The following is a 23,174-nucleotide window of genomic DNA, read 5'->3' as shown; positions in this document are numbered from 1 at the left end:
GGCAGCCGGTGACGAAAAACAGAACGGTCATCCATCTTTAGAAAGTGATAAATTTTTTGCGATTATTATCGGTCATTTCTCTGAGCATCAGCTTCATAGAGCAGGTCGTTTCTGAAGCATGGCACACTCTCGATGAGTCCATGAAGGGCAAAAAAGGCCGCTGAAGAGGCAGAAAAAATAGCGGCTGTTGAGAGTGTTTAAGTGCTGCTGAGGCTACGTACCGATTTTTGGCTGTTGTTTTGGCTGTCAACTATGATACGGTTAGATACGAATCTCCGCGCTCAAAATGATGTGTATAATGAGAGTCCGTTGGCTATAAGGCTTTCGTTACAGGCCGCTTCATTCGATATTGGTACGTTCTTACGTTTTACAAATCAAACAGCACGAACGTTAGGTAGGCAGAATGTCTTACCTATGCTAAATGGATTGAGACAAAAGCAGCAGAGTTAAGAGTACGTGTACAGAATTCGTATTCAATCCTGAAGGACCACAACAATATCTGCAAATTATTTGGCTATGATAACGATAACTTTAATTCAGTGTTTTGTCCAAGTGAACCTTTTCCCACTCAGCCTATCAATCCAGCCTACTCTCGCCGAGATCAAAGAGGCACACTGGCGAGGCACACTGGCATAATTTCAAATCACTCGTTCAATACAGGTACAGGTAAAATTATTTCGAATAAAAGTACATAGGCAGGTTTATCTATTGATATTGGACAGATCAATTGTAGCTCGGTGTCATCTTCTTCTATTGTTCGAGTCGATTCCGCCTTTTGATCGTAACTTCATTTCCTATAGCTCTTTGTATATAAACGCAGCTGCACCCAAGACATCATCACTGAATTGTTCCTCACCATACACTATTATTATTATTATTATTGCCAATACGGACACTACCGGTAACCTAATCGTTACCCTGATCATATAAATAGTAGATCTCTTACTGCTTCTATAATATCTGTTTTTTGAGACACGTACAAAAATCAGTATTTTCATTATCTTGCTGCTGTTGCTTGTATTGCAAGCTTAGGTTGCCTGCGGTTCATCCTTTTCAGTTAGCCATGGAGCTGCTGCTCTCTTGTCACAACAGACCCCCTAGAAGCAGTAGGATTCGAAGCAAAACTAAAAGGGAGGTGTATGCAGACGACGAAGAGCACCCCTCTTATCACCACTAGCCGGCATAGAAAAAGACACTAAGTACACTATGATGATGGCTTACGTGGGGTTGTCCTCGAAAGCGGTGCTTCCAAGGGAGGCCTCGACGAAAGACTAGATAACAAAGTGAACGTTGAAAACGCTGATGGTCATGGCGGTAATAATGATGATGTTAATATGAGTCTTGGGAAGAAAATTCCCTTTCGTAGAATATTTCTTCCATTGTCGTTGTTGTTATTGATGCTACCCGCGTTGCAGCTGGTCGCTGCGGCTGTAACAAATGCGTTGATTTTTATTAGGCAAGAGGTTGGCCTCGTGCCTGCTTAACTTGCTGGCAAGTTGCCGGCTGTGTCCTGCTGCCGTCGCAAAGGTCTTGTCCCGACAGCAACTTAACTTTGCTTTTGGCCGCCAGCAAATCGCCTGTTTAGACCTTTCGGACTTCCACGACATGCGTTACGTTACGCCATCTGCACAGTTGTCTCAAATAGAGCTTTCAGCCACTTTTCAACGAACTGAGTCCTCTACGTTTCATCCATACTCCCCCTTTCTGTTCCTGTTACCCCCTTACCGGTCCAATGCGGGGAAGTTTTATGTTCGTACGCACCGGGGCTACTATTCACAGACACAAAGCGAACGCTTTCAACTTTTCGAAGCTTTGCTGCAATGCTAACGCTGTTCTAATTGTCGTATCTACGGCTATAGCTGCTAGCAGCGCGATGACAATAATTACAACAGTAACGCTAAGATCGCTGTAAATGAAGGTGGTGCCAGGCACAAATATTAAACGTCGGTGCGCAGAAATGATTCAGATGCTTGAAGGTAACATAATAGCAGGCACAAAGCCACATATTGAAATCGAGGCGGACCATTGACACCTTCGGCTATCCTCGAATACTGAGTTGAAGACAAACCTTTTGAGAGTTCTAGCAACGAGCGGTTGGCTAGCGGGCGATCAGCTAACTGTGCTGTGTTTACGTTCGGGCAGACAAAGAAAAGTATCTAGGCCAAGGTCAGAAAGATAAGATGGATTACATTCAAGAACCTAGTAGCATTAACCTTAGTAGCAGCAATAATGGTCTGAGTAGTATGAGTGAAGCCCTTGTCTGACGTTAAGCTATTCTTTTACTCGAACCCATCTAGCATGGCCTAACCTTTAGTTGCTTTAAAAATAATGGCAAATGATTTTACCGAAAAAGGCTGAAAATATTCCAAGGGAGGGGAAACTCTAGAACTCGAAGTAACGTTACGTCGCCTTGTTTTGATAAGCCCCGGGAGGTCGCTTTGATCCGTGCCGCCGCTCGGGCTAATTAAAGGTCTCGTTTTGGGTGATGAAGACTTTCGCTGCTTACACGCCGACAACCTGCTACATCCTTCACCTACAGCATTTGTTCCCGTCCTCCGCTTTTTTCGGTCCTCCGCTACGTTTCGACCTAGTCCTTGCTTCCTACCCCAGGCTCCACGATCTTCATACCGACTCGCGGTCTCTGGTTCCAACGGCGTCGTGAATTTCGATGACTCTTGGCCATTTGACTTCGTTGCTTTCACTAGTCGTAACATTTCCAACTTCTGGATCTGGTCTCTTTCTGAAAAAGAAGAGAGACTGTCGCCATGTTGGCCTGAGAGGCCCTTTTTTGAACAAGAAAAGTAGATTGAATTTGAAAGCAGGAAAGGAGTTTATAGGCGAGAAACATATAGACAGAAGAAAGAGGCCATGAAGCGAGAAAAGAGTTGAGTTTCGCTTTATATCGAGACATTCGTTAAGTGCTTCTTTAATCTGATACAATCTGGATGAGATAGAATATGATTTTCTGTTTATATGTGTACACATATATAAATCTGCTTGTAGCTTGGATATAGAGTGATGAATTGTACAGAGAGAAAATAAAAATCGATCCTCCTGTTATTAGGTTTTCAAAGTCGTTACGTTTTGTTCAATCAAGCTGAATATAATGTTTGTGTACTATACTTAGAGGATTGATGTTTTTATAAAAAACAAACGATTCAATAAAGCCAGGTAAATATATCCAGCGTTCATTCAGATATATTCGCAATAGGTTAAAACAGTGGTGCAGTTGATAAGCGCCGAAAGACACAGGCTGATTTTAGGCGTTCGTTACGACCGGAGAGTTATGTGCATAAATGGAATCAGCGCCATCTGGTCTTCATGTCTTTGAGGTAGTCTCAGCTAGCTGAAGTCGTGTAGAATGGAAGGAATCCTTGTCCTTTTGTTTGATCTGGTCATTTGTAACTTATTCGCAGATCCAGAAGATAGTGTGGAGTATGGATGCACAAATCAACATTATAATGTTAAAACACATTGGGCTGCGTGCATGAGCGTTAAGTGGGTAAAAACCTTGTTTATTGTGTATTCACTCGGATCAAACGTTAAGGCCTTTGATTAAATAAAACTATTCTGGAAATGGCCTCCTGTGGGGAGGAGCAACACTTGAATTCACTGAAACATTCACAGCTGCCATTGCAGTTTCAACAAACACTACTACCGTATCCGGTAGTAGTGTTTGTTGAACGATCTATGTATCGAATTATATTTGAATGGTGGTTCCGTGACACCGTGCTAGCTATGCATGCATACAGACTACGAGTAACTTCATTTCGGCCGAATAGAGAAGAAACTTCACGCTGCTTCTGTACATTTGCTAGATGCGATTTTCCATGAGAAGGCTTACCATAATCAAGTGTTTCATACTGACGCTGTTAATCCTGTTCCCGACATGCGTGGCTGATTTCTGTCTGGTACCGTACCAGCTGCTATAGGACGAAACAGTAAATGTTCCCATGCAATATATAACATGCGGCGCATCGTTAACTATATGGCCAACTACAGCATATAGAGAATTTAATCACTTCGTAAGACCACACGATCACTGCGGCACGTACGCAATAGGCGCTGAACTACCTTTAGGGTTATCTAATTAATGGAGATGTGCCTCTTTATCGAGGAACACAGAAAAAAATAGGTCCTAATTATGTAAATTATGCGGCGTGAACACGAATGCATTTGCAGACGTGAGCTAGGATTTCTTAAGCAATACATTTCGCGTATTAGATTAAATGTTTTTCGCAGCTTACGTCTGGATATTTAAGCCCTTTAAATGTTTGGGTTCGAAAACGAAGTGTGTCTATGGTTGGGTCCAAAATCACCACGATTTTTTTTTCTAAGTTTAGTAGGTCAAACGCATTACTGACTGCACTATGACGGGGACGTATATATTTGCTTAGACTTCCTTAACTTCATCAAACTGATCGAGCGGAAGCGATGGGTAAATTTTCAAATTTCTTTTATTTGTAAGTTTTGTCCACGGCTGTTGCCAAGGTTGGCAAATATTTCCTAGTAATCGAAATTACCACTACTAGAAAAATGTAGAAACGATTCCGGTATAATATGCACTACTGCTTCGTGCATATATATATATATATATATATATTCCATGGCCACCCGTCATATTCAAAACTGTCTTCAAGCAAGAATTTCTAAACTATGACTAAAGAAAATAACATTCGGCCTGCATCGGTTCTCACTAATTCAATGACGAGCAAATACAATTCATATGCTACGACCACTGGAGCTAATACTGTGTATTAATTGTTTTTTTCATTCCCTGTGGTCTCGTATCCCGTCTTCCTGTCGTCCCGCTATCGCGACGAACCCCAACTGACTTTGCCATCCGCCGGGCTCACCTGTGCGGGTGAATCGTAAATCGAATATTGACAACTTTCATTAATGCTACCAACAAAACGACACCATATCGTCCATCTTCATTCGCCCACACCTCTGTTGGTGGCGTTTCCTTTAGAGGGGCAGATCTGCTATCAGTGAACGCGGATGGCAATATGCCTTACGACATCTGCGAAGACGAGCCGACGCTGGACCACATCGAAACGGAGATGGCAAAACGAGGGATAACCCAGCATACGATTGACACGACGCGAGCTGCAGCTGAAATGCACATGTTGCGCGAACTTCGTGAACATCGGCTCAATGGAGTAGATCTCGATTGGCGGGACGAGCAACTTGCTACACCAGTATGGCTACATTGATAAATCAATGTATAAGCATCAGTTATTATGATCTAGCGTTATGTGTGATACTCAAATTCCTGTTTGTCTCTATTATTTGGAAAATCCTATTGGGTCCTGTTTAGGTATAGGCGCATTTCCCCTTTGAAAAGGGTTCAAGCAATACTAGTTAAGTACGACTGAATAGCATCTTGGCGAAGCCTATCTCATGTCGACCGAGTACAAAGACATTTACAATAGTCAAACGTGTTCACGGAACCTTTTAAACCTAACCGTGTTTTATCATAGTAATGGGTATTGTCAAAAGTACTAGCTGTGAAATACGTTACGCCTGGAATGAGGGAGAGGATGCTGTGTGATGTTTCAGAGGTAAAATTCTCTTTAGGTCTATTAATATGCGTCCGGCAGTAGTCATCGGTAGAATATTTACTCTTCACAGACTGAATTAAAGCCATTGTCAACCTAAAATAAATGACGAGTATGTGATATAAATAATCCTATTGAAGTTACTTGCAACCATTCCCTTATTTTCAATATAGCTATTCCAACACGTGCCCGTTTTTACGTAGGACCAAATTTCATTTTTCTCCTTTAATCTTTATTTTTGAATAGCTTCATATTGCTTCAGCTAACGGATATATATCAGTGGTGGAATTTCTTCTGGAGAACGGAGTCGCAACGGATGCAGCAGATTGCGATCTATGGCAACCAATTCATGCTGCCGCCTGCTGGGGACACGTAAGTTTTTAAAATATGAAAAAATCGCTCGGCTTATGCAAAAGATTGCTTCTTCTCCAAAATATCGTAAACAAATCAGTATCCGCGGCACAAAATACAGGTAAACCGAACATTACACGCAGATAAATAATAACATTCATTTCTAATCTTGACTTTAATCAATCTTATTGTAACAACGAGACAAATATTCATTTTGTCCTTTTTTCCTCCGTTGCCGTCAGTTTAGTCCGCTACCGATGGTGATCACCTGTGTGTTTCGTTACAAACATTTAATTCTCTTGTTTCCTAGGATTTGTACTTCTTAGGACTCAACTACAGCCCAATATCATAATGGTTTAAATTTTAGCACCAGGTGATGGACACAGAATGCGGCTTGCAATCCGACTGTCGCATTCATTCAGAGGCCGCTCGCTTGGCTTCACGTCACCAGTTGCCTCCTTCTGTGTTTAATTGAGGAGGCATGTTTTGTCCTATTTGTTGCGCGAACCAGAAAAAGCAGAAAACACCTTTTTCCTCCCTGTAAGGGCATTGGATCGAACTACGGGACAACAGTCAGTTAGATGGAGATATATATAGATGGAGATAGATGGATACCCTTTTTTCGTCTTCAGTATTGGGGCTTCCTCTAAAAAGGCCAGCTTGGGCCGGTGGAAAGCGCTGGGAGACAGTTCTTTTCTTCGTACCTCTTTTCCTGTAGTTGCGCATGCATCTTCTCTGCATGGAGTCGGATCTATTCGGCTCGGTCCCGCTGATACGGAACAACCAGCAAAGGCGTTGTTCACGCCAAGTGACTCTCCATACTTAAAATCGAACAGGAAAGCATACAGGAGACGGCATCGATATGTTTGCCGGGCGTACCCCTTTTCTCTGCAAATGCCCAGCGCGCCAAACGAGTACGTTCACCTAGAGCAAACCCGCCTGAGAGGATTTCGCGGGAAAACTGTCGAAAAATGTCTCTCGGAAAAAGGGTTCAAGACTGATTAAACATGGCACTTGTCCATGTGAGGGTGGGGTGCCCCCTGTGTGAACCACGTCGGGGGAGGGCACACGCTATAGGTAGAGTGGAAGGTAGAGCGGAAGGACACATCCTATGTCGCGATATTGAAAAGAGACTAGGACTATCTGAGAGGGACATAGCTTACATCAATGGTAATGAACGTCGACAAACGTCCTATACTATAAATACGCTGGTATGTTTATAGCTTTAGAGACTTTTCGAAACAAAGAGAAGTACCTTCTTGAAAAGTGCGAAGCAACAAAGAAAGGGGAACTAGGCGATAATGGCTTGAGCTTTGTTTATTGGAGATACAAAAAGAGACGATGAAAGGTTTAGGGATGGAGAAATAGAACAAAAGACGATGCATTTGACGTTACACATAAACATGTACATAATTTCCAAATGTTCTATTATTGTATTACCTATTTAGACTGGCTGACACATTAACAAGAACTATAATATGATTATTTTCATACGACTCTCACGTTCAGTGAAGTTAACGGTGAACTTTTCTATTCTGTCACCTATATTCTAATACCGTACATGTCGCTTAATAAAACTGCTGTAATCGTGACGATAGATTAAGTCTTTTTTTCCGTTCTATCTTTTTTCTCACATTGACTTATAGCCCGACGTAGTTGAACTCTTGGTGCAATCAGGAGCAGACCTTAATGCCAAAACGAAAAACGGTGAAACCCCATTCGGTAAGCAAATCATTTGCCGCCGCTAATGCCCCACCAGTTCGTTGTTGTTTTGCTATCTGTTACGATAATTATTATATCAGCTATACATCACTGGGCTGAGGAAACTAATCTGGAACTTGAAATATTTTGTGCGTGTTCCCTCAACCTAAGAGCTATCGCTGTATATGAAGATGGCTCTTCCTAGCGTTTGATTCTGTCCGTTAGTAAACACCAAAGTCGCTGAATATAAATGTCTCTAAATAGCTCATGAGTACGGTCAGCTTCAACATGAATAGTTACGAAGTTGTATGTTAACTTTAACTAAATATTATACTGTTTTCACTTTCTACTGCTGTTGCTTTAGCCGTTCTTGCTTAGACTAGCTCCCTAGCACTTTTCTAGGGTTTGCATACATAAATGCTTCTAGTCATATAATAAATCACTGTATTCTCGGCTTATTCTATCATAACTGTCATTTTATCACATTTAGTAAGTGGTCAAAGACCTAAATTGCTGTATACTACATTTTGAAGACATCTGCGAGGATCCTGAGCTCAAGGAACGTATAAAAGAGCTTCGAAATGAAATGGAAATTAAAAGGTTATCACAGCTTTCGCAAAGGTTGCGGCGAAGTCACAGTCAAAATACACGTAGTCAGAGCGTTCGGCGAACGTCAGTCCGCGAAAAGAATAAGATCTCACGACGAGAAGCAATTGAAGAAGCACGAATTCGACAGGAGAACCAAAGTCGAAACGCAATAAGTTCCGACGGCACGAACGGACGACCAAACGATGAGGTGTGCAATTACAGTAATTCATTCATTAGCTAGTCAGCAAAAATCCGGGATGACGATCCAGTTCTTAAGTATTCAAAATGTTAACTTACATATTCTAATCGTCGCGTGTAAGTCAACGTACTTACGGTAACCGAAAATCACTAGACACCTACGCGTCTCTGCCTAACGCCCTCAACAACGCACAAGGCGCTGCCTGATTGAACGCAAACAGATCTCGGTTTGGAGATAATTGCTGACAAGTTGTTTCTCCATCGTAAACTGCTATTTTGAAGTCTAGATGCATTCCCTAGAAGAAGATGTTCCTTATACGAATCGTAGGAGTAGTTCTCGGAAACAATAATGGAAAGGGTAGTTTTCCCATGGCCACATCAGCTAGAGAATCTGATTGTTCCTTGTGATTGCTGAAACAGGCGCAGAATATCAGTAGCAGTAAATAACTTTAAGACCATGTTGTCACCAAGATGGAAAGGTCCCCACGATAGCGCAATGGTATTGGCTTTGCGTACGAAGCACATGTTAGAGTACACTGTGTGTGCATATACAGAATGCTTGTACCGGGAGGTCAGTTGACTGATGCAATGGCAACGCTGTACGTAAGGCTAAAGTAATTATTTTTTCACACTTGGAATGATTTCGAATAAAGATTATTTATACTCTGGTTGATTAACGTTACCAGAGGCAAAAGAAATACCTTTTCAATACCCGATGTTGTTCGGCATTCATATACAGCACCCGGTGGCATAAAGGCAAATACCTAGGCATTCGTTCCTTATACAGGGCTTACACCTTATTCAGGCAGCAGATAACAACGGTTAATGAGTCATCTGTCTGAAATGGCCATTTCGCAGGAAAGGAGACGAGAAATAAAACCGTTTCCTTCCTGTGTCCAGTGTAACGCTACTATGGTTGATGCGCGTTATGGTAGAACTATGAGCTTTCAACTGATTCTTATATATAGATATAAAAATATGAAGAAGGGATATTTTTCCACAACAAAGATGAAGAGCACTGTAGGGTTCGCAAAAACCTTTTTCAGCTCACAACTTCGTCACACTTTTTACTTAGGTATGCAATTTGCTCTTATAATAATTAGTGACAAAGGATGCCCATCTTAAAATTTCTCTTTTTTTTTTTTCAAATACACAAAAGAAAATAAAACCGTATAGAATCCGATTAAGTAAAGCTATGAGAAAAGCTAGATCATCTACTTTAACCAATATATTCCGAAAATCAACTGAATAATATCACCATCCATTTAAGCATGTACAATAATTCTAACACGATATCGTTTTTGACCTTACGACCCATCGTTATGTTCCAACCTGGAGGACTCTCCCGGAAATTCCCCCAACAACAACAAGACCGGTTCTTTATCAAACGGAGATGCGCTACGGCCTGCCGGAAGTGATCAAATCGATTCGATTACCGTTGCCAACAATAACCAAATTAAGCAGCAGCAGCAGCAGCAGCAGCAGGCGGGTCAGTCATTACAATCCCAACTGGCAATGGGTCCTCCACGCTACGAAGAGGTCGTCCAGCAAGGCAAGAATGCCCGAACAGCACAGAACAATCATACCTACGAGACGCTTACCACAACCGCTACCAACGCACCAAAAAGTCCCGAAGGTTTGTGTTACAAACATATATTACGACCCATAAAACACTTCTAGAAAAATAACAAAAAAACTAACATCCCTAAGCTGGCCAACTCTATTCTTCTGTTTTTTTAACTATCATATTATCAGATGTGCAACTTGTACTTTTTAACGCTGTTGTTAATTTAGAGTTATGCTCTCTAGATAAACTTTTAGTGAGCCTTAAACAATCTTTTGTTATGTGAGCAAGCTAGTTGATGAATTATAGAACAAAGCGCAAGCGGTTCTGCTCGGTTACATAGGGTGAAGTGTCTTACTAACGCGCGCTTGGCTTACGTTCATTACCCGACTGCTTTCACTTTAAGCCTGAGATGTTTACTTAATTTTGGCCCTTGTTATAACTATAAGTACATTTCGTAGGGTGTGTATGGACGCATATGCAAAATGACGAACAAAGCCTCTACGGCGCCTTCATACCCTGTGAGCTCCCTAACATAACCCACATTGGTTAACCAATTATCTTCTCCATAATGTAGGTAGTCTATTGGGTAATCTGTGTTGGATAGGCCCAGTACAAATTATCATATATTTGTATTATCTAAATAAATACGCTCATACTTTATCTTCGATTGTTGTCCCAGCATAGCGCTTTTCGCCATCTTCCCCTTCTTTTTACACTGTACATTCGTACGTACGAGCTATTTTTCGTTCATATGCATGTACCGCATCATCTAACGCTTTGTCCTTGTCCAACATGTGCTGGTTGTACTCCTACCTGCCCGTATTCCGCGATGCCCATATTCTGTGCTTGTTTGTCTGCCCGTTTGTCGCCTTCGTGTCATTTTGTATTTTGCCGATACAAATGTTACTCGTGACGCTTGGTATCATATTTATCCCATCGTTGCTATCCATGGCCAACCCTTGATTCATGCTTGATTTGCGCTCGGCCTGATTTCGTCCTGGTTCTGCATTCCCTACTCATCTGTCTTCTGCGCGTTTGCACATCGACAACTTCGACCCTCGCCTTCGTTGCACGCTGCAATGTTCCGGGATACTCTGCGGTACACAGCTGTTAAGGTGGAGATCCACGTGACGGTTAACACTTCCGGTGGAGGCCCCGCGAGCGCCAAGGCCACATCCAGTCCCAGTCCCCCGTTGACGCCGAGCTCAGCAGGTGCTCACTCGCCGGTGACGACACCGCCAGGCTCGCAAATGGCGTCACTGTCGCTACCCCCATTAGCGTCCCACCAAACCTCCTCTTTAAGTCCCCAGCCGGCCACCGGCTGCACACTGCAGAAGACGCTGAGCGATCTGAAGAAGCATCGCACAGATTTACGGGCCAGCTTCAACCGTAGCAGTTACAGCACGGCGCTCGAAAACGGGGCATACCCATCCGTATCCCCCACTACAACAGGTCAGTTGTACGTTGTTAACGCCCGCCCCGACAACGCAGTCGCAATGAGATCGCCAACTACGTTCAAGAGCTAATGTTTGTTTTACGTTTAATGTTTATTATGCCAATGCCATCCAAGCCTTTCTAATGTAATCACCTAATATATGTACGCTATACATATACCGCCTACGCCGCTAAGCCACTAAGACCATTTCGAAAATAACCCAAAAAACTCTTTAATGAAACCACCTATAAACCTTCTAGCTACTCCAAGCCTACTGTTCCGCCCAGAAGCCTATAAAAGCGCAGCTTGGCGTTTAACTATGTCCTATTGTCAGTCTACATTTTGGCGTTCCTTTCTTCCATATCCCAGCTCGCTATTTGAATGTTACTCATTATGACCCGCATCTATATCCAGACATCTTAGGACCAGTAGCCTCATCTTTGGGGCAGGCCCATGTGTGCTCGTTTTTGACGGCCTTGCTCTCACATTATTTGATGAGGTTGCCTAAGAGATAGAAGACCCTTTGGATAGTTAAAAAAAGCAGATAGTTAATAGAAAGCGCTTGAGCTTCTACCAATGTGCATTAAAAGTTGAGACCAAACTTCGGACTACTAAGTCGTTCAACAACCACAAAACAGAACGCTTAATAACGACACTGATACCAAATGAGTTTGTGACGAATTCTGCGACCGTTTTTGCCTGCTGATCCCAAGTGTACGATCCGTAAAGCGCCGGTTGTACTTTACTTGTAGCATCCGCCAATTTCCAGTGAACTATTTACCATTGTTATCACGTCATCCTGCCTTGCTAACCATCTGTTACATTTCATAGTGGCAGAATAGGTACCTGATTCCCATAAATCCTTTTCTAGATTACAAAATTTCGTAGCTAACAGAATTTTTTGTATGACAGAAGTAGGTCACTATGCAGCGCCTATCCTTATCGAGTTCAATATTCGATTCCATATTAGCTATCACAGTAGACCACTACTCATTTATTGTTTTTGTTTCTAATACAGGTCCCACCCCAGCAGGAATCCTTCATGATTCTGACATGAAGCGATTCCGAGGAGCGGAAGTTGTTGGCGGCGAGACAGGGGCGCGATTTTGTTGTTCATTAATGTAACTTGGAAGACGGCAACATTTGCTGTAGACGCGACGTATCATCGACAGCAGCAAATTGTTTGCGACAACAATGGCAAAACTCCAACGTAAAATCGACCACATACCTATCTATCCAACTTTGTGTGTACATAAAGCGTGCGTTATAAACGGTAAAAGTGCGGCAAAAAATGAAAAACTAATAGCAAGGACGCACATACGGGATAACAAAACAGACGCGTCGAGAGACAAATTTTCTCTTCCGGAGTAAATAGGACGAATAAAAATCAAGCGGCCACCGAATACAAACAACGCGCGCTTTTCACTGCTGTATGTATTATATACTACTTATATATAAGAGATCTAGGGGTAGAGGGTCGGATTGATACAAAAGGCTGAAAACCTCGAAGATTTCATTCATTGAATCGCGCAGCATATGATGAAACATCAAGAATGTTTCTTGTAACTTGTCAAATGAACACCGTCGCACATACGCGCCAGCCGCTAATAGTAAATAAGCCGAAGGAACATAAAAGATATGAGGGGACTTTGCTATAATACAATAGCTAGACACTTTTTGAACACCGTTATTCTTTGAGAGAAAACGAGACAAATCGTTTAAGGATGAAAAAACTAATAATGACACACTACCGTCAAAGGCAAATAATTGGAGCCAGACTACGGGTAATTAACAAGATTGATATTATAATTAACTACATGAAGATAATTAACACGATGAAGGACATGAAACCCATTCATACGCAAGAAGCTGCGAAACAACCCTTCTGCAAAAATCCGAGGAATAGCGGCAACCACCTGTCACAATATCTTGTCTCCTCTATGTTGACTAATGTTTTAATGACTGCGTCAGGAAACTGCTTTCAGTATGATAATTACGCAAATGATAAAAATTAGTTAAATTGGAGATAAAAAGTTGACCCATAAAGCAATTACAAAGGCGGAAGGAGCTTGGTGATACGTCAAGTTCGCAATATATATATATATATATATATACATATAGAAGATGGGTACGAAAACCAGCAAACCTTAGAATTTGAAAAGTATTTCAAATAACGACAGTACATAGCGATCCTTCGGTTGTTTAGTTGCCGCTGCAAGCATAGCTGCGATCTGTGATCGGGATCGAATGTGAAACTACACGGGGGGAGGGCCAACAGTACGCGAGTAGGCACTTATATGGAGTCATTTTTGTACAATCGTGCAAGCTATTTTTGTCCTTATGCCATTGTCGAAATAAAACCATCCAAAAACAAAAAGGCGGAGTAAGTCGAAAATGCGCGAACGGATTAGGACCACTCGTACGTTAGTTTGCTCTTCCTTAGCTCTCAAGGCCACTACTATTTAGAACTCACCTTAAGGTTTTGTCGATTACTCGAACTGGCACAACAATAACAACAACAGGCGTAGTAATTCGTTATCCATTAGTGACAGGCCTTCTCCTTTGTCAGAAAGAACATTCAAAGAAATGTTTGATTCGTCATTGAGAAATTTCCAAAGCCTTAATCGAATGTCTGCTAACCTGCTAGAGTGTTATTTTAACGGGAGAGGAGCAGTGCTTAATATGTGGCTACAACCGTTTGACGCACAAGACGCTGGCACAATGCAAATTATAAAAAAAAAAAAAAATAAATAAATAAAGAAAGCCATTTGCCTGTGATTCGAGATTTATTCAATATGGTACTGTATTTAACATGGCTGACAGCGAAAAAGTCGCTACGAATCGTAAGAGGAACACATGCGCTTTAAGTCGAAAATGGTATCGTGATATAGAGAACGTCCTAAGCATTTGCCTGACACTGAATAACGTTTTTATATCCGCAATAGCCACAATCGACTGGCGATATTACCTTATTCCCGTTTGTGTCATCGAATTCGCTTGATGCTTGTATATACGTATCAGTGTCCGGAGTCCCGTCGCATCAGAGGATATTCCCCACATAACAATGAGTTACTAATTAGCAAGAATTTTCCTGTTTGCCTTCCTTCCTTCCTTCCAACTCAGACTATCCAAGGGGCCAAAGAACGCCGATCTATATTACGCGTACTTACATACACAAATTTTCAACCTAACTGGCACAAATGTACTAACAATTATTACCAGGATACACAAGACGCAAGGATAACACCGGTACAGCTCTTCACGCGCTGTCTATCACGGGCGTCACATCTGTGGCAACCATTTAACAGACTCACACAACAATTACGATAGCGTGTCTGCAATTTTAATCCCCTGTTCTTGTTAAACTTTCCGAGGCCATTATCATCCTAATCTATTCGTATTTTTCCTATGACTACAACGGATGTGGTATGAAAGGGTGCATAGGGACGAATGTCGCAGGTGAGGGACAAGGATTAATTCCGATTCCTTTTCCGACAAACAATCAGGGCGCTTACGTTGATCTTCCGTCAAAGACGTGGGCGCGTAACTAGACTCGAAAAAAAATGAACGGCGCTGAATTTTCGCTTACGCGAACGTGTTTTTAGGAAGATTTCATCAGCGACGAAGCAGGCAACGTATAAAGCGAAATTAAACGTACGTTGAATAGGCGAAACACAACTCGGACTGTTTCCCCAGTTCACAACAGAACGAGCAAGATCGAACTGAAAACGACTAACTACGCAGAGACTGATGTATCAGAATGGGCAATCAATAAGTTACGAGATGATTAGAAGTTAGCGATTCAAGTAAAAGATATCACAGTTGGCAAAAGAAGTGAGAGATAGCATTAAATAATATGCCCTTTCGATAGAGAATCTGACGAGCTCCTTCGAATTTTACTAAATATCTCCACCCTTATTATTGTTCATGCTTATTCAGCTGGATTTACCGCTGTGGCAAACGTGTGTGAGTTGAAATGCTTCGTATAACTTATTGATTTGTATCGAAGTTGACATCAATTTCAGGACGCGTTTCTATCTAAGCAATGTAAGAACTAGGAAAGGGCAACAAACACTGAATAAAAGTAATCCCCATATTTTTATCTGTTTGTCGTAACAGCCTCAACTGGTATATATATAACAGGCGCAATCATTAAATATCCCCTCCTCTACTACTCTCACTTATATCTTTAAGGTTGCACTCTTACTTACTTTTCGTACATATATATATATTTTTTTTCAATTCATGTTTTTATTTATTTGCAAAAACTACGATCACTATTTTTTACTTAAGCTAAGCACTTGGCGACAAAGAATTTACTTTCGTTCCCATTCAAAGAGACCGCTCTTGCCTGAAGAGTATGATATTAAATATATAAGAACACATATAGGAGCGACAACGAATCTGTAAAAAAAAAAAGTGTAACTTTTTGAGCAAACATACATATAACAACAAGAAAATGCAACTATTACCCCTAAACGTATGCATAAAACGAAATACAGCTTCGACTGTTTTTTTATAACTTGCGAAAAGCTGAGCAAAAAGAAAGATACCCTGCGTAGTATAACACGTCACCCTAATGACATGTGTGACTAGCATTACTTTAGAGAGAGAGAATTGAGCCAAATACTGGTTAAGATAGTAACCAAAATAGAGACGATCCCATCTGCTAATTGGCTTGCAGAATGACAGAAACGCAAGGGTGCAGACGGGCGAATGTATGTGTAGATGGGTCCAGAACCAACGCACTAGCGCGACTGGCGCTATGCCATACGTAACGCATAACATTTACGTTTCCGTTACTTTCCCAGTTGACCGAAATCACACACTTTTACGAAACGCGGCAGCTTGTCGGTGATATAAAACAAGCGGAAGTTTTAACAAACAACACATCCCATGTTACATATGCTAAGATGATTTTTAAAAAGGCATTTTTGGGACAGTCAATCAAAAGTAGAGGAAAAAGTAACAGAAAAAAAAACATAAAGTATTTCAAGGCATTCTCGACAAATTGGATTTTTAAAAGGGGTACGCTTGAATCAATCGGCTTTTGACGTTGCGGCTTTAGTAAGGTCCTATTTCAAAGAACTTTTCCACATACACCAAGAAGAACGATACATCATGCAGTTAGAAAGCTATAATATGATATATGTCGAAAGCAACATAACTCCACAATATGATTATATAGGATAAAGAAACTGGCCAAGAACAGGACTGAAAGAGACTACAATCGTCTTGAGCACCGAAAACCGACAGACAGGGTTGGGTAACTATACTGATGATAGATATAGATAAGGACGTAGGAAATTGTTTACAGGGAAGGATTAGATCGGGTCGATCTTAGGACCTGGTCACAAATAGCCTTTAGCCGGTGTTTATCATCTTCGTTTTGAAGACGAGGAAGAAATCTAAAAAAGCATATAGGAAGCTTATTATAGATATTGCGCCGAAAATAGTGATATGATCGATTAGACAGTAAAGAAAGTAGAATGATGCCAACCACTACAACTGTAACATACTATTTTGTGATGGTTAATTATCTATGGAATATTATAAATGTGCGGTGAACCCGATTGTGAAATGACCGTAGGATAATGATACAGATATTGGTGATGAAGATAATGATAAAAATGACAATGCTAGGGGTTATAAAGAAAGATCTAAATTATATAAATAAATACGAACATAACTGAAGAGTCGAGATAAATGTGTTATCAGAGGTGTCATAATTTAGTATCAATCAGTTTTTTAACAGTAGTAGCCATAGTCATAACACCGATTTCTGGGCAGAATGTTTGATGGGGTTAGGGGGTTATTGATGTGCAGGGCATAGGATCAAAGAGTTGCTTGCATATCTTTACAGTATACAGCTGAATCCATTTATAGCAAAATCATACAACAAATGAATGATGATGCACTTCATTATTATCTTATCCAAGTTAGTTTTAAAGCTATTGTACTACATTATGTAGTTAGACAGACGACAGCCAAGCATATAGGCTTTGTCCTACACTCATTAGTATCCGAGCGTGGAGAAATGCATAATAGATTATAGAATCAGTAATTTAGTTTGTGGCTTATGGGTGTAGGACTGTAAAAAGTAGCGCGAGCATGTAAAGGTGAAACTATAGCGAAAAGGAAAAGCTGTATCATGCTGAGTATAAAGATACGTTCACTGCGCCACTGGCCTTCGGTAGAAGAGAGATCAGAATATAGTGAAACCAGGGAAAGCTAGCAAACAGTGTCCGATAGCTAGAGGCCACATGCACGATGATAAAGCTGAAGGAAGGTTGTGAGGCTACGAGACTGAATGCACGCATGTTACGGTGCCTATAACAGTGAAGTCTTAAGAGACTGGAGAGCCGGAAGCTGAGAGGCACTTCACGCCGAGGGTTGGCCAAGAAAACAAGTAGAGACCGCGTGGGGCGTAAACGATTGTATTGTATCGCTAGCGTTATTCTGATGACGTTTCTTAAAAAAAAAACTATTAATTTCCGATTTCATCAGGAGCAGGTTGTAGCAATCAAACGATGCAGCCCTATCGGTCTACACAAAAAAAAAACTATATTTGAAAACTAAGCCATTTAGGAAGAAAACAGTTTGCAAATAGTGTTGTAGTATATTGCAAGTAGACGTAAACTCCTAGCATGTCTCCTTTCTTTTAAGAATCACACTTGTATACGCCTGTAGAATGGAACAGATTAACGGGCTGGTTATATTACGTAAATGATTTTTCGCGTCAGGAAATCGTAGAGAAACACAAATCTTCATTGCATTTAAGGTGCCTCTACTGATCTAGTTAGCTTTGCACCTAGTAGAACCGTTCTCGCAACCTTGATCAAAACTCTTTCCTTTGTCGGAATCTAAAATTTATTTGATAAATTTCTTTCTATCAAACAAAGGGTGTTCTAACACTTTTTTAAAATTAATTTTTTTCTAGCAAATTCTAGGTTTTTGTAATATTCCTGATCACTGCTACATTCGCCGTAGACTTTAGTAATTGTCCGAGATGCATTTAACGGTTGACTTTAAAACAATAGCAACACATATCAAAATGTTTAGCAATCTTATTTGGCGTATATTACACTCTTTAGCATATTGTATATATATTTTAGTATATATTGAACTATAACAATTTCCGCTATTTATTTACTCTACGTTTTCAATGCGTTTCAAAACAATGAAAAACAACGAGCAGTCCTGAAGTTTTTTAGGTGTGCAGAAACACAAAAAAGTTCCGAGATTACCTTAAAGCCATCGTTGTATGGTTGTATGGCATATAAATAACAGCCAAAAAGAAACAGTTTTCCGTGCTTTCAATGACTGAGGTTATTTTTTATATACTGGTAAAAAGTTAGCACACATTTCTGTGCGCCTTAGATCAGGCTAACCAGATGATGCCGACCTGAAAACTTTTAGTTGATGAGCATGCCTCTGACTCCGCTGACTCTTAACCGCAAGGTGGTTATTTTGGAGTACGAATGCGCGATTCCTTTAATAACTGTCCCGCTTGCCGAGTTGGTCTGCTTCAAAGCTATGGACCCCCAGGTTTTAATAAATACTAACGTCCTTTACGAAACCTATTCAGACTTGCAACGACAACGGCTTAGCAGAAACATATCTTTTGATGGCGCCGGCCAGCTTGATACGGTACGATTGACAGGCTTACCTGTTCAATCGATGCTTCGCAAATGATACGTTTACTATACTAGCCAGATGCATTTGCCCTATTTGAAATAGTTCTCTTAAAAAATACACTCGGAATCGTTGTATAATTCGAACGCTCACAACGGGTCATGACGTATGCATTGTGATCAGTTACACAATTTTGATTTGATCTAGTCAGCTTAAAGGGTTTTGAATTCTATATGTCAGTGTTTCATAATGGAGCTACATAAAGTTTCATGCTCTAGTCCCTAATACTAACGTATTGTATCTTAGCCTTCTTACCGGTTAATCAAACGCTCTTAAGGTTACTCGAAAAAAATGCACGTGGCATATCTCGAGATGATGTAACGTACCGTATGCTGTTGGTACCCAATTTATACATAAAGCCCCCGTGATGGTTTTAACCTCACAAAGACTGTATGTATGACTATAATGATCAAAAGAGGGATGTGGATGCAGACGCTTTTGAAGTAGCGGGTCCAAAACATGTAAATGATCAATCTTTTGGACTGCAGCTTAGACATTATTGTAAAAATTAATCTCTTGAATAAAGATGCTTGTATACTATATTTTTTAATCTCCTTCAAATACCTAAGGCATCCTCAACGATGGACAGTTCGTCTGTAGCCTAGCGAATTATTATATTGTGACAATATCTCCAACATTCAACTTTCACTAGAGGCACTTAGATACGCTTCCTGAGGTATCACTCATTTCGTTACAGAAAACAGCAGTAGCTATAAGGACTTCCTTCTAGACACATTCATTGACTGAGCGCTGATGTGCTCTTATACAGCTCCGAAGCTACAGTCGCAGCCGTCGCAGTGTTTTGTTCAATGCATCGTTGGTAAATTACGCGGTCAAAGATTTGTTTTTCCTGAAAAATGAAGCAACACCCGCTTGGAAAGGGACCACAGTTTAGGTGCCTAACGTTTTTGTGATAGCAATACGATATGGCGGGAAATTCAAAACTGTGTTTCCTCTGACAACAACGATGGAGGATCTGCTGTTCGATGCAGAAACTTTGAAGCGGGCACCCCTCCCGGCTAAAATTCTTGAGGAAGGCGAAGAGATCTTCCGGTTCACAGGAAAGACGGCATCAAGCTCATTCACACTCGAGAATACTTGCAAGGGGATAGCTCCTAGAGAAACTGCGAGTGAGAAGCGACGCAAATTCAAAGATGCGGAAGAACATGGCTATCGGAGAGCACCGGCGGTGCTCATAAGTCTTCAAGAGTTTATTAAGAAGGTCGGCCTTTAGGTCCTTGGCGAAGGCTTTTAATACTCTAAATACGTAATTATTCTGGTTCTTCATTTATAGAAAATTAATGCAAACTATACGAACTGCTCCACCTGCATCTAAGGTTTAGTAACTCTTCGCATTCGGTTGCATGTTTCTATGATAGACTCGATACAAGCAAAAAGCACACAAGCCTCATAAACTTCCGTCTCTGAACCAATAAGCAAGTGCTGTTTATAATGTACAGAAAGACAATTCAATAATAATTGTGTACGTGATAAATTCGGTTAAATGTTCATAGCAATTACAATATGCCAAGTGGTGAATGCATAACGTTTGATCTTATAAAGAATTCTGTTGACTTTTGGCTTTTAGGAGCGGTTCCTTAAAATGAAGCGGCATCCGAAAGAGCACTATGTTAGGGAACAAGCGTGTATGGCCGCCTTTCAGCTACACAATCGTGTGAAGAAGCACGTTCTCGGATTTTCAGATATACGAGAATTAATTGTCAATATTGCTGATCTCTATGACTACTGTGCACAAGGTGTGCCAAGGAGAGCAACGATTGTCGTGGCTCGACTAATTCACAAACTGATAATAATAATGAATGATCTCGCGTCAGCAATTGAGATGAAAACTCAGGGTGTCGCCACAACCTGGTCATCGGTAGCGGAACGATACAAGCGTTTGGGAGCAGAAGATCCTGGCAAACCGGCTATCAATCAGATAATACCCAGCACTCAATTCTTTGTTACCGATAGTATATTAGGAAAGGGTGGATTTGGTTACGTGAGCCGCGTGACCTTTGGTGGCTCGGTCGCTATGGCCGTCAAACTTGTACCGCTGGATAAACAAGTTCAGCCAAAGTATGCCGTTGTTGATAAGGTACGTAGTGCGGTCTAGGTTTTGGCCCACCTTGACTTGTTCAGCACGATCATGCATAAAATTAGGCGCACACTTCATGTAACGTGGTGTACTATAGGAAAAGGTTGTTGATTAGTCCTAACTATAGCATATCGCATAAACTAGATCGTATTAATGATAATCGAATGACTTAGGTTGCTTGTGGGTTGTTTTAGACAGCTAAGGAAAATAAGCACGGCAGATATGAGTCGCTAATATATTCATGTAGGGTAAATTACGTATACGAAAAAACGTGACGATTTGTTTGACGCTATCACAGATTGTAGCGTGCATGGTCAATCATCCATTGTTGGTAAAGTGCTACTGTACATTTCGATGTTCGTCGGCCTATGTAACGGTGATGGAGTATGTGCTAGCGATCGATATTCTCAAAGCGTTGAGGCTGGCGCCTCCGCCTGATGGACCACCGATGTACGTGCGCCAACATATCGTCGCTCAGCTTTGTCTGGGTATTAGTTATATCCATTTTAAAGGTGAATGAGAAGCTTATTTTAAAAAAAAGTATAATATACAAAGAGATGCGATAAAATTTAAGATCTACACTGTCTACTAGTTAGGTATCTGATATTATTTGATCAATAATTTAGCCTTAACGATCTTAGAAAAATTCTTAGATTACACATAAAGCTTTAAGCATTTATCCGTTAGCAGCGGCAGTAGCCGCTGCTTTTAGAATGAAATTCCGAAAAATCTTTATTATTTTGAAATTTTTTTTGAAATGTTGGTCAATGCAGGCTTCATCCATCGGGACATCAAACCTTCAAATCTACTTCTGTTGCCTGGCTGCCGCCTGAAGTTAATCGATTTCGACACCGTGAAGGTTGGCATGGGCAAATTTCGAAACTGGTATATGCATAACTGGTATCGACGGACGACTAGCGAATTTCATGATCGAGAATCAGCTGGCACAAGGGCTTATTTTCCGCCCGAGGTTCTTACAAGAAAAGCCTATGGCCGATGTATAGATTGGTGGGCACTCGGAGTTACGCTTTACGAGATGGTTTGTGGCCGACTACCGTTTCGAGCTGATGATAATACAACTGTGAGGAACAACCTAGCCGACGTCATTAAGAAGGCGTCATTCGACTACCCGGAGGGTATTGACGTAAATCCCTACGAAAAGGATTTTATAGGTCGTTGTCTTACGAAAAAACCTTCGGTGCGTATGTGCTCGAAAGGCGGTTACGATGAGTTCCGTAAGCACATGTATCTAAAAGCCATAGACTGGGCCGATGTCGAACGCTGGTCAACTGTTGAATGGGTAGCGTTCGAACAACTTATGGAACATCAGATAGAAAATGCTTCTACAGCTAAGGTAAGTACTTTTACGAGACTATTGTTTCAAGTACTACAACTCTGTGAGAGAGAAACAGGGACGATGGTACAGTGTGATTGGCCTATTTAACTTTGCGGTAAATCCTGAGGTATAGTAATTTGTTTATTTTGAATTTAATATATTTTTTTTGAACAAAGTTATGTTCCAGGTTCCCGCGAAAGTATGAAAGTTAACTGCTGCATGATTTTCTTAGTTTTTCCTCCTATTTGTATTTCCTAAGGGATTCCGAAGAGATTTAGGCAAGCGTAAGTCTCCGAAGTATCAGTTATGTACATTATCGTACCAGAATAACTCGGATTGTCTTTAGAGACTGACAAGTCATACGCGTCATCCCAAAGCCAGCCAAAAATGGGGTTCAGGATGCCCGTCTATATCTACTGATCTTATTTAGACGAATGCGATTTTGAAAATCCCCCCGTAATTATAAGAGGTATTTCTTCTTGTGCTGAAGCCTAATAGATTTCTCCAAATTCAAAATTAATAGCACTAGTAAAAGCAGTGCTCCAAATCTGCTATTGTACTGCTATCTGTAATTAAGGAAAGAACAGACAGATGGCAAAGAGCAAGTGCAATTATAATATATATATATATATATATATAGAGGT

At 40.9% G+C, this 23,174-nt stretch overlaps 2 protein-coding genes across 3 annotated transcripts in view; both read left to right on the top strand.

Annotated features, from left to right (window-relative positions):
• The window catches only part of LOC111264630 (protein phosphatase 1 regulatory subunit 16A), a 71,275-nt gene extending 54,160 nt beyond the window's left edge, over positions 1-17,115 (top strand). The window contains exons 4-10 of one of the 2 annotated variants that reach the window (XM_022840696.1): positions 4,973-5,201; positions 5,808-5,933; positions 7,559-7,634; positions 8,147-8,409; positions 9,738-10,035; positions 11,074-11,418; positions 12,420-17,115. In XM_022840696.1, coding sequence (XP_022696431.1) covers positions 4,973-5,201; positions 5,808-5,933; positions 7,559-7,634; positions 8,147-8,409; positions 9,738-10,035; positions 11,074-11,418; positions 12,420-12,526 — 1,444 coding nt within the window. In that variant the 3' untranslated portion in view covers positions 12,527-17,115. The remainder of the gene's footprint in view (positions 1-4,972; positions 5,202-5,807; positions 5,934-7,558; positions 7,635-8,146; positions 8,410-9,737; positions 10,036-11,073; positions 11,419-12,419) is intronic. The other variant, XM_022840704.1, reaches the window with a different exon arrangement.
• A 4,858-nt stretch (positions 17,116-21,973) lies between these two features.
• LOC111264833 (uncharacterized) overlaps positions 21,974-23,174 on the top strand; it is a 4,202-nt gene continuing 3,001 nt past the window's right edge. The window contains exon 1 of the mRNA XM_022841037.2: positions 21,974-22,548. Within this exon, the coding sequence (XP_022696772.2) occupies positions 22,060-22,548 (489 nt within the window). The 5' untranslated portion in view covers positions 21,974-22,059. The remainder of the gene's footprint in view (positions 22,549-23,174) is intronic.

Source organism: Varroa jacobsoni, unplaced genomic scaffold, assembly GCF_002532875.2.
Source record: "Varroa jacobsoni isolate VJ856 unplaced genomic scaffold, vjacob_1.0 scaffold_98, whole genome shotgun sequence".
Taxonomy (NCBI): domain Eukaryota; kingdom Metazoa; phylum Arthropoda; class Arachnida; order Mesostigmata; family Varroidae; genus Varroa; species Varroa jacobsoni.
This window is presented reverse-complemented; position numbering and strand designations above follow the sequence as displayed.